This window comes from Phaethon aethereus (genome assembly GCF_964289735.1).
Source record: "Phaethon aethereus genome assembly, chromosome: 3".
NCBI lineage: Eukaryota > Metazoa > Chordata > Aves > Phaethontiformes > Phaethontidae > Phaethon > Phaethon aethereus.
Genome location: NC_138576.1, coordinates 75666571 through 75678745, shown reverse-complemented (window position 1 = coordinate 75678745; position 12175 = coordinate 75666571). Strand labels below are relative to the sequence as shown.

The window sequence follows — 12175 nt, the reverse complement described above, 5'->3', positions numbered from 1 at the left end:
GCACGGCTCTTTACTACTCTTTACATTATGTACTGCCCTGTGAGTTAACAGCCTTCTTTTTGAAATATGATGTCTGTGCGACAGGATGTTTATGATTATACATTCAACATATATATATTCGTGTGTGTATATATATATTCATGTATTTGTTGAATATATATACACATGTTGTATATTCAATACACACACAATATATATTCAACAAATACAGTGATATAATTTCAGACAGGAAGGGGAGAGGGCTACCGTCTCCAAATACTAATTTAGAGAACAGTATGATCATACCGAGCTATTCAGGAAGCCAAGTTCTCCATTCTCCTTGCACGAGTTCTGAAAGAAGGCAATTACCACCAATGATCAGGATCTTCCTACCCAGGCAATACCCCAACGATACACAAGTGCTGCCCGCCACAGTTTGCTTCACAAGACACATTTAACAAGTAAGTTTCAAAAAAAAGAGAAAATTGTTGTGTCAGTTCACATCATGCTTCTGCTGGCACATTTTGTCACAGGAAAACCGTAATATTGTGGATGCCATAAAACAACAATGCAAGGAAACAGTTTCAGAAGTAAAGCCAGATGACAAGTTTGCAGGAGTAATGTAGAACTGACCTATAATTTAGAGCTGCTAAAGGGCTAAATTTAGAAGGGCTAAAGATTGAATCCTCTCAACTTTTATCTTCCAGAGTCATTTAATACAACAATAAAAGTCAGTCAATGAAACCAGCTTTCATTCAAGGTAACTGATGATAAACTGTGTTTTAAATGGAAAACAATTAGCATCACTTGCATATTCTGTTATATACTTGCAGAATGTATATGGCTAGGAAAATGGGCACAGCTTGGGTGATGAGCAGAAATCATTAGCTGGATAACCCTCAGTTCTTCCTTTCCACCCCTATCTCTTTAGACCTTTCCTCATGAGTTTCCTCTCTGAAGCAAGGTGCGTCGACCCCGTGGTACACTTTGCACATCCAGGCAAAACATGCCTTAGTCTCATCTTAGCTCCCCCTCTGTCTGCTGATGGAGCAGGGTCATTGCATCTCATCTGTGGTAGAATTACGTGACCCCATCAGACTCAGAAGAGCCAGCCCAAGACTTCTCACAAGCACTGGAAGAGCTCATGCTAAGAACAAAACAGCTTTCAGAGGCAGGATAAAAATCTGGCACAGCAAGTGAAACATTTATTCTCCCCTCCCTCGCCACAATAGGCCAAGCAAAGTCCTTTCTCCATTTGGACCCCTGGAGCACGGGGACTTTCCCATGCCTAGGACAGGGCAGGGCGTTAGCTCCTGGCAGCACCACAGGTCACAGACCACCACTTCCTCGCTCGCTCGCTCGCCCAGGGCTGTTGCTGTGGTTGCTTAGTCTGGGAGAAAAACAAAGCACGTGATGAAGGCAGTGGGACCAAGCTCAGCAGAATCTGACTCTTCTCAGCGCATCAGAAATGTGTTGCCGCCCTTTCTAATTCCTACCTTCTGCTCCAGCACCAGAGAGAAAAGACAGTGGCCAGGGCAGAGGGACGTGCCATGAGACTGCCCATATGCAGAGTCTGGACACGTCTGCTCACGACTGAAGCTGCTCATACCCACACCAACTTCCTACTCCACTTACTTCCCCCACAGGTCCCAGTTATCTGCATTATCCAAAAGGCCACCGCACCTTTGGATCTTCTAAGTGACTCGCTAGGAAGTCAGACTCAGCAGCCCTTGCCCAGAGAAACTCAGCTTTATTGCTCACTTCTCAAATGCACAAAGCATTTAATAAACTAAGTTACCAAAGCCACAACAAAGCCTAGTGCTGAAGTTTAGTTTCTCGTGAAGCTCGGAAAGGACCCACTTAGAAGCTGGGAAGGCTCTCCTGACCGTGCTGGGCAATCACCGCTGTCAGGGTGCCTCTACATCGCCGTCTGGCATGTAGATGGAGAAAGGAGAAGGTCCAGGGTTTAATTTGCGGCAATCCAACATGCTTCCAGGACACCAAGTGCACGTCCCATCTTTACCAGCAACAAACTGCACCACTGGCCAGTCGCAGGCACATACCACCAATGGAGAGACTGGACGGCCGGAGGACTTTGCATCCCTTTTACAAGCTGGGTGCTCCAGACTTCACTCCATTAGAAGGGCAACAGCTTGAAACATAGGGTGCTGAGCATGAGGGCATACTGCAGAACGCCATGGGGAGCTGCAAGGCAAATTCTCACCAAAAGGAACCCTTTGGTGCATAAATTGCTAATGGAAATAGAGTCATCCTCTTACACTGACTAGTCTTCCCAAGCTTACCCAAACCTTGTACGAAAACTTCAAGACAGTTTAAATAAAACCCGCCATGACACAACCAGTCTCCAGAGTGGGGAATTCACCACACCTCCCATTTAAACACTCTGCTCAGGCACAGCAGCTGTGCACCTCCTCACCAGCCTTTGCGAGGCAAGAGCTCCGGTCTCAGAACTCACACGTTGCTTACAGGCCACTCTTCCAGGTACTTTTAATATGAAATAAACAATTATTTGAGTGAAAGCTTAATTTTTTTTATAGTCAAGAGAACATTGTGCACCCTCAAAGATTTGGGGGAATTTTAACAGCATTTCAATTTTTCTGTCCCTATACCAGTAGTGAAACAAAGAAAATCAAATCTGGTTTCCACGCGCCTGTTCATCTTTGCAGAAAAGAAAACAAGCAGAAATGCCCTTTGAGAAAGGGCAATACACAACAGGAAATACATGTTTTTACAGCTCAAGCCACTTCTAAATTAGTATTTTTATTCATCCTGTTTTTATTCATATTGTTCCAAGTGGCAAAACATGGGCTTAATTATTTATTTTTGGGAGGCAAATACATAATAGTTTGAAAACATGTAAAATTCAACCATAAAAAAGGGTAAGTATCTGAACAGTACCGATCCTCTTGTTAATTGGTCACATGGACTTTCCTAATTAAAGAACAAAGGGACTTTGGAGGAGTTTACTAGAAGATACAGGTCCTAGTTTAACCCGTAGGGTAGCACTCTTCTTCCTTCAATAAGGCCCAGAATGATTTTATTTAAATTCCATCTTTGTGACTCTTCACAGCAAAAAATGCTTATCTGAAAGAGAAACATAAAAATAAGTTTCTGGGCATTAAATTACAAAGTTTATCATTGCTTTTGCAACCCACTTGCTGCTCTCTCTACTGCGGATGGTTGCGCAGTGGGATCCACTGATGCAGGGAACTGCTGGGGAGCAAAGGAACCAAGCAGCCCCGCTTACAGCTCAAGCTTCATGGAGGGCTCTTTCCCAATCTGCATGACTGCACTAACGGCTCCGGGTTTAACGCGTATGAAGGATGATCAAAGTGGCATAAGGAAGCTGGCTGTACAAACAACCGAACAAAAGATTAAACCCAAAGATCTCCACATAACTGAGAAACGGCATTCACAAAAGACGGAGGCAAGAACGAAACAAAGGAAAAACAGATGAAGATATAGTAAGAAAAGGATGTCCAAAAATCAAGGACTGGAAGAAGATAAGCAGGGACCAGGAGAGGATCTTCTGGAATTTGATCTATCACATACAGTAACAGAATACAAAGAAAAACTTCAGCTACTATTTTATTACAGCTATATTGAAGAAATTAAAAAAAAGTACAATCCAATAGTCCACCAACAGCACAGGCTCATCTTGACACAGAGGACAACTGCACACAGATTGCATAATGTTCTGGAAGAGTCACACTGCTGAAATTATCAGCTTGATCTTAGAAGATAATGAGCAAAATCTGGGTCAATGAAATTTCTCAGCACCGTTAAGTGTGGTGAACAAAAAGAAACCCATGAATGAATGAAAAAACCAAGATTGCCTCTTCCACCGTCTCTGCGGAGCTCTTTGCGGCAAAGCCGCTCAGTGTACTGCTCAGCCACAGCTCTCCTAGCTACTGCCTTGTTGCACACCTTGCTGCAAGTTTGGGTTTTTTTCCTGTTTTCTTCTGTGTGCGGGAAGGTATGTAGAAACTCCAGGACACAGCAGTGGCCGCAGAGGTGCTGTGTATCTCATCCCTGCCTTAGCCAGACCCTACACCACAGGTGTACGACTTACAAACTTCCAAACCCCAGCAAGGTCAGCGTATCTCTCAATTCACTGCTACCTTTGAAAAACCAAAGGGCTACTTGGATGACCTTAGATACGCACATTAGCTTCGATGGCAACTCGAAGCTAATGTGCGTATTAATGTATAATTTACAAATCCAAACAGCAAGCAGCCAGGCAATTTTCAGATCACCTACTTACAAATCAGTACAAGCAAAGACTTACTCTTACAATCTTTGTCATAAATTTTGCATGAACCAGCAGGCTTAAGTCAAAATTTTAAGTATGCCTGAATATTTTAAGTAGTAATTACATTTGAAATATTAAACGAGGTCCTTTAACAAGGTAAATGAACATCTTGAGTTCATGCTTAGAAATTCTCTGGAAGAGTTTAATAACATCATGAGCACTGTAAACACTCTGGGGGCAGAGGAATTGGGAGGGGTCGAGGAGTAGAAGATTTTTTTGAAAAACAGTAATAGAACAACAGGAACTAAAGAAAACATACGGGGCGGGGGGGAATCTTTTAAGTCCTTCATTTCTGAGATAAGTACTTGCTAGCTTCCTTGTCTTTCATACTGACATTACAGTGAAGAAAAGCCTAAAGTCCTATTTTGGACCCGATTCTCACTGTTACCTGAATGTGCTACTGCATGGTGTCATTATCAGACATTACTCTAAATGGACTTCCATCACTACACTTACAATACTCAAATTTACTTACCTTGTACACCAGATTCTGTCACTAAAGATCCCCTGCTGCCTAACTATTTGAACAAAATTCAATCTCCGACGTCTTGAAATAGGGTCTGTCTCAATCCCACCACGGCTGAACTGCCATCGATTGCTAAAAGACAGAGGTAGGGGCGGCTGAATTGCCCGCGCTGGAACAGAGTGAGGTCAGGTATTTCGGCGGTGTGCGTCTGCCGCAGGCTCCTAGTCTGGGGTCCCACCTTTCTGCAGTCTCAGCACAGCCCCTGAATAGCTGCCCTTTGTTTTCACACCTCTGACAAATAGCACCAAATAATACGTTTTAATTCTGTATGTCATGTACTAACCCTTACTCATATACTTAATAAAAGTATAAATACATATACTTACATATATACTTATAAAAGTATACTTTGCTTTTTAATGCTACTTTTTCTGCTGTCAATAAACTGTCTTCCTTTAGACTCTGAAAACAGTAGGTGAATGTCTTGTATTACTTATATACTCAATATCGCTGTAAAACAAAATTGTTAACCTGCCACACCTAGTTCACTAACGCCTCTTTCATGATCGGTTTAATTTTCAGAAATGTTTTCTTGCATTTGCCAGCCCAAAAGAGATATCCAAAAAGCAGAAGACCATTTGTATCATACACCGCATGTTTATTTTTGACCAGACTTAAAGCAGACTATTTCAACTTCTTATTTGGTAGGGCTGATTTATATAATCAAGGAAAGAAGTTTTAAATCTATTAAAATCCAGGCTGAATTCAAGATTTTTTAGTCTATTAGTCTACTCCTAAGAGAAGTCTCTTTATGCATTTTTTTAAATTATGCCAGAAATAGAACTAAATGGTTTACAAGAAAGCCCTCCTCAGCACTTTACACTGTTAATCAACATGGCTTTTTTTTTTCTTTTTAATCAGAGATGAGAAAATAAAAATTTTCAAAGGCAACTTTCAAAACCATGTATTTTCTTTCTCTCTCTAGGTCTGCTTAGGCACAGGTGTTTCTCAGTGGGAGCTGCTACTGTACGAAGAGCTTTTAACCAAATGCCCAGTCTAATGATGTAGATTAAGCCAGAGAAAAGCAACTAAAAGGGAATTCAGCTCATGTAAAAAAAAAGTTCTTCTCAGACAGATGGTGGGAATAAGAAAGAAAACGCAGATGATAGAATAATGGCTCATAGTTACAAAATGTATAATGTAATACAGCCTTCCTAACTGCTTTGAAACTCTCTATGGCATTGTATTGTATATTACTGTTACTTTTTACCAGACCAGAAAAGACTACTGGACTTTAGGCAGGAAAAAAGATACGTCAAAATAGTAACTGTGGCAAAAGCTTAACCAAAATTATCATCGCAGTTACTTTATTTATCACTTCTCAGTGCTTCTCACCATTGAAAACAAACTCCTGACCCATATTGCATGCTGCTGTCACTTGGAAGTGAGGGCAGAGTGAAGTGGGGGATGGGAATAATGGTAAATAAATAATTTGCATAAATAATGCATTTATTGTGATTTTATCATTATAACCACAAATGCTTTCATTAGGCTCTCACAGCAGTCAGAGCTGGCCCCTGATTATCCCTGCGGGTAGGAAATGACACATACCTGCCAAATCCAGAGGAATACATGTGTACATACCTATTTCATTCTTCTAATTTTGCAGTTTCACGGGCAACTCTCCATTGTTTTATTATCTCCAGTAGTCTGCTCAGTGTAAGTTGGTTAATGCTGACATACAGATAGGAAGTAATGAAAAACTTGCCACCAATTATACACATAATAAGCGTATGTCTTGAGGTCGAAACCAAATCACGAGGAGCTATGGCACTTTGTGAAGAAAAGTTTCTCCGCACTCATTAAAGAGGTACTGGGTAGTAGATTTCAAAGTTATCCACCTTCGCTGGTGAAGTTTCCTCACATCTGAAAGGTGTTCAGCATCTAGCATTGTCCGGGAAGCAACAGCCTCGCACAAACAAAATGCGTATTATGCACAATTACTCAACTATCAGCATCCGACTGCACTTTCTGCCCCTTCCTAGTCACTACCTACTTCAGAACAAGGCTGGGGTGGGGGAAGCAAGTAAAGCCCTGGTTTATTTTCAACAGCAGAACAGATTAGACTAAATATTGATGAAATTGTGCAAGTAGCTGCACGGAACGAGACAGTCACTGGCGATATACAGGTAAAATGGCGACACCCAGTGGGAACAACGCTACCTACAATACCTGCATTAGGAGAAGTAAGAAGACGTGTTATCCTCTCCAGGTTTGGGGTTGGGGTTTTTTTTCTTTTTTTGAATACTAAAACTGCTATTTAATTTGGGGATCTGTAGATTAGTTTTGGGAAAGAAAGAAAAAAAGAGATGCATCTCAGTTACAGAAAAACAATGTTGCATCCAACTGTACTTCTCCAGAATGGCCTCAGAGAATTTCTACTTTGCTTTATCCTGCTATGGCTCAGCCCCACATATTTTTTTATTCTGTTACAATCTCTCCAAAGCAAATGGCAACTAGGTATTAAGTTTCCACAAAGCCTTTAAAGAATCTCCCTCATTAAAATAAGAAATTATACCTGTTCTGCTCCACAGAGTTGAGGCCAAGAAGTGAGATTTTTTAGGTTTCAATAGACTGCCACTTTAAAAATGAAATTTTAATGGACCTTACTATCGCCAATGTTTTCAGCCAATCAAGTACATGACCCTTGAGAGCTATGACCAAATTTTATTTCTCATATTCTCACTAATTATCTTACAATATTATGAAAACCATTATTACTCCATAAATCTACCAGCCTTTTTGAGCTACTACTGGAAGAGTTTGGTGCCCAACAGGTGGTGTGAACTGTAACTAACAAGCCCACGGGGGCATGAACTGGAAATGCTAGAAGGCCAACAGACCCAGCTACAGGCTGCGTAACCTAACTGTAACCCAACTACTTCTAAATCAAACGGTGTTGTATCACTTGTTTCGGGCCCCCAAGAAACCACAGAGAACAGCAGCAGCAGGTAAGCGCAAACAAGACATCTCATTTTCTCTCCTCCCCCCTCCCCAAAACCAGAGATGGTGTTTTTGGAAGGAATAAGGCTCTGCTCACCTGTACAAATGACGAGAATGTAGGCTGACTGTGCTTTTCAGCTTTAACTGGCAATACCTTATCTGTCAAGCTTCAAGCCAGCACCAACTACATCAAACTAATGGTTATGTGAAAATGAATCAACATTTCAGAATATAAGCTTATCCTTTTTCTATATATGTTTTCCCCTTCTCAAAACGTAAGGTGTCAACAGACTGTATTCCATCATCTCAAATACAGTTTCGGGCACACCCTTAGTAACTCCTCTGTCCTTTTATGGAACATGTGTCTTGTATAGTACCTACAGTTTAATTAGGCCAGAGTAAAGGGGATAAAGGCATAGATGAGTGTTCAAGCATAAACTCACAAAAATTCATGCGTAAGTTTCATACTGTGTTTATTTAGTTTTGACAGTAGGTACAATATACTTTCACTTTCCAAGTTGAGAGAGAGACATAAACCCAGTACTAAAGAATCTACATCAAAAACAAAGTACACAGAAAAACATATAGAATGCAGCTGGAGAAAAGAAAAAAAAAAGGTATATACATTAATTTATTTTTTCTAATGAGTAAACCTATTCCCAGATTCTAAAGCTCAACATAACCAACTTGTTTTCCACAGATGCTGTAGCACAATTAAAAACCCTCCTGGTTAACAGGCCTTTCAGCTGAGCTCAGGGCAGGTGAGCTAAGTACCAACCCTGAAGAAACCTCACTTGGGACAGAGTGCATACAGAAATCATGTGATTTGGGCTAGAAGAGTACAAGGGCTTTAAGTGACAGGCCCTAGATGCAGACTGGCATCGTCACCCTGGGAGAGCAGAGCTAAGCATCTGACCCTTCAGGAGCACGAGAGCCTCCTTGCCCAGCTCATCCTCCTCGAGAGGGGAACCAGTTCCCTCCAGACACAAAGCCACAAGCCAGCAACCCTCCCGCAGGCCAAGCCTTGCCTGAAGGCTTCTTGCCAGACCACCTGGCAGAACCCAAAAGCCACCCAACACTGGCCCGTGACTGTGACTCTCCTAGACCACAGAAACAAATACCCTCACTTTATCCTTCAGTTTCCCCATTGCATTGGAAGGGCTGTAAGGATGAACTAAATTTATGTTCAAAACATATGATGCAACAAGTACTGTAGTATTATAAAAACAGTCTGCGTTACTAGTGGAATTCTGTCATGAAGTATACCAATAAAAAAAGTAATTTTCTTAAATATGGCACATTATTTCACATCCAATATATGTAAACATCTCACATCCATAATTGGACAGGAGTTCCTCTGGTTACAGATGAATGCCTCAACTCAAACTTAGGGAAAATATTCTGCATTTTCCTCTATCCCTCATGACCACGTCTTCAAAACTGCAGATGTTCTGTAACTGCTAACTGTCTTCCAAAGCACATTTTCATTCTAAACACATTGGATACTAAAGAGCCAAAGCACAGCATTTGCTTATCACCAAAGAACAAAACTGTTTTTTTAAAAAGGTAGTGGTCTTTTCAAACTGTGATTTTTACAAGAATAAACAGACAACAGCCAAAACTTTCATTGATCTACAGTTGAAAAAAAAAAATAATTAAAACAAATGACATAAAAAAGGACTGCATTATTGCAGATATTGCTTAATTATTGGATAGAAAAATATCCTTAAGTTCCCTTCATGTAATACATGAAGAAAACAAATTTCAGGGTTTAAGGATATTTCGTTCTTTCCTGTAAATAACAACTTGGGAAAAAATGGTTGATATGAATGATTAATTAAAAAAAACCTCTGCATTTGTACAATGTGCCTGTTTGTTTTCTATCATTCTAGCTAAGCAGTAAGCTCAAACTGCTGAGCATTCACAATGACAAGAACAAAATCCCACACAGGTTAATCCTAAAACTGCATCAGCAGCACTACCGCCAAAACAGAACATATTTATTACTCGGACTACATTTACTAAATGCACTCCCAGGTGCACTCTCAAATACCTTGAGATATCATTACTTCCAAACTAGACAGTAACCATCACCTTACAATTACAGATTTTCTACACACTGGAACACTCAATTATTATTTCTATATTCTGTGTGGTGAGGACCTCTTTATACGCTAGTATAATTGGCATATTATGTACAACTTGGCACCTTAAAGAGACACCCAATTCTGCTTCCTTGGACAGATGCAAAGATTTTTATTCCATAAATTCATTTTTCCTGCATTTCTGCAAAAGAAAAACATGGTTAAAACAGGCAGAATATATAATTTATTTTAGCAGCTAAATAAAGCAATTACTATTACATGGTGTAAATAGTACTTCATGATGTAAACTTCTGTGAATGTACTATTAACACATAGTCTCTTATTAGTATAAAGAAGAAAAAACAAATGCAGCAGTTACGATGACATGAATGTTTTAGTCTATAGGACAGAATGGCAGTTTGAAAGTGTGATACGTATTCTTAAAATGGGTGAAGAGCAACTGCTCCACAATGTGCTATTTCGGTATATGGATTATAAAACTATTTTATAAGTTTAAAAAAACCCTCATAAATTACCTAGTAATCTGTCTTCCCTTCACCAAGTCTGATCCACTCCTCAGTGACAAGAGGTATATTTAGAGCTTTATTTGACCCAGCATACAATTCTGAGAGTGTTCTCTTTTATTTAAGATACTTAAATTAAATATACCAGAACAGCACATGGAAGCTGACTAAAGTTATTCAACATTTGACAACACAGAACAGGAGAAAATCATGGTGGAAGTACTGCTGAGACAGCAAGAAGACAGGAAAAGCTGTGACAGAACTTTTTGCTGATTTTTTTTCAGCAATTCCGATGGCAAAATTTACTAGCCTGAAAACACCAACACGGCATTTCAGCTTACTGAAATAAAGTAGCAAATCACACCTTAACGCCTAAGTAGGAAATTCCGAGTTCTTTACTTCTGGGGGAAGAAGAAAACAAAACATCGTGACAATGGATGCCTAACGTAAGGAAAAAGTAACGAAACTGTTTCAAAGAACATGTACCAACCTAGAAGACCAGCTTCCTTCTGCATTCACTCTCCTCCATCAAACGGTTAAAAAAATGTTTCTGTTAGCGAATGCTCACGTCATGTCACGACAACCTAGGAGGTTCTACTACCCGCAAGCACAATCTGGGCCATCTCTCTACAAAGGGCGGCCGACGCCGTCTCCCCCTACACCCGGCAGCACCAAGTTCGGAGCACGGCCCGTTTGAGGGGACACCCCTGCCAGCCCCGGGGCGATACTCCGAGGCAGCGGGCAGGAGGCGGAGCCGGCGGACCGCCAGCAAGGCAAGCGGTCCCTCGAGGAGAAGAGCTCCTGCCCCCTCCTGCACGACCCACGACGGCCCAGCGCCTGCTGAGCGCCGGGCCCGACCCCACCACCAGCCTTAGCGCGGCTCACCGCCCAGGCGGCTGGCCGCTCCCGCCCCAGTCCCAGTCCCGCTGCCAGCCCCGCGCCGCGCGGACAACCACCGAGCACGCGGCCCTCAACCGCCGCCAGCCGCAGGCCTCGCGCGCCGGCGCCGAGCGCGGGTCCACCACTCCCTCCAGCCAGGGCGGGCGGGGCAAGAGCGGTGGCCCCGCCCAGCCGCCGGCGCGGAGAGCGCGGGCACGTCCCGGCGGCCCGAGCACTGGGGGGGTGCGAAGGGGCGGCGCGAAGGTCCTTTACCTTCCCAGAGGAAGTCTCCGCCCTGCCGCCGGAGGAACTTGTACCAGAAGGGTGTGGAGGCGTCCTCGTCCGGCAGCACCACCTCCGCCAGCCACAGCGCGGGCTCCTGGGCTGGCAGCGGGGCGGTCGGCCGTGCCGGCTTCATGGGCACGGCGTGCTGCGGGTCCCACTGGCCCAGCTCCGGCCGCGAGCCCACCACCAGGACCCCGCCGCCGCCCTCCGTCATCCTGCCCGGCAGCACCACGCCGAAACGGAAAAGCATGGCGGGCAGGGGCGTCCGCCTGAGCGGAGCCTCCTCCGTTAGGCCGCACCGCCGCCCGGAGACCGTGCCTGGCCCGGGCTTCCGGTCGGGGGCGGGGGCAGGACGCCGTGCCCGGGCCGCTACCGCCCCCCGCCCCGCCCCGGCCGAGCGCCGGCGCTGTCCCCGGTTGCTGGGTTGGCGGAGCGGGGCGGCGGCGGCCCGGCTGGGAGGCGCGCGGGCAGCGGGTAGCTCCGTCAGGGCGTTGCCCGGTATGGTTTTTTTTAGGGTGCTTGTCGAGCTGCACGCACGCAGCGGAGGGGACTTCCCTCCCGAAATACCAGTTGAAAGTTAAAACAATACATACCCCGGGTGGCCTCCTAACGTTAGGACTGC

The 12175-nt window shown here is 43.5% G+C and overlaps 1 protein-coding gene across 1 annotated transcript in view; it reads right to left on the bottom strand.

Moving 5' to 3' along the window:
• The window catches only part of EPM2A (EPM2A glucan phosphatase, laforin), a gene marked incomplete at both ends in the record, with an annotated part of 39133 nt that extends 27330 nt beyond the window's left edge, over positions 1-11803 (bottom strand). The window contains one exon of the mRNA XM_081998556.1: positions 11542-11803. Within this exon, the coding sequence (XP_081854682.1) occupies positions 11542-11803 (262 nt within the window). The remainder of the gene's footprint in view (positions 1-11541) is intronic.
• Between the last annotated feature and the right edge of the window lie 372 nt (positions 11804-12175).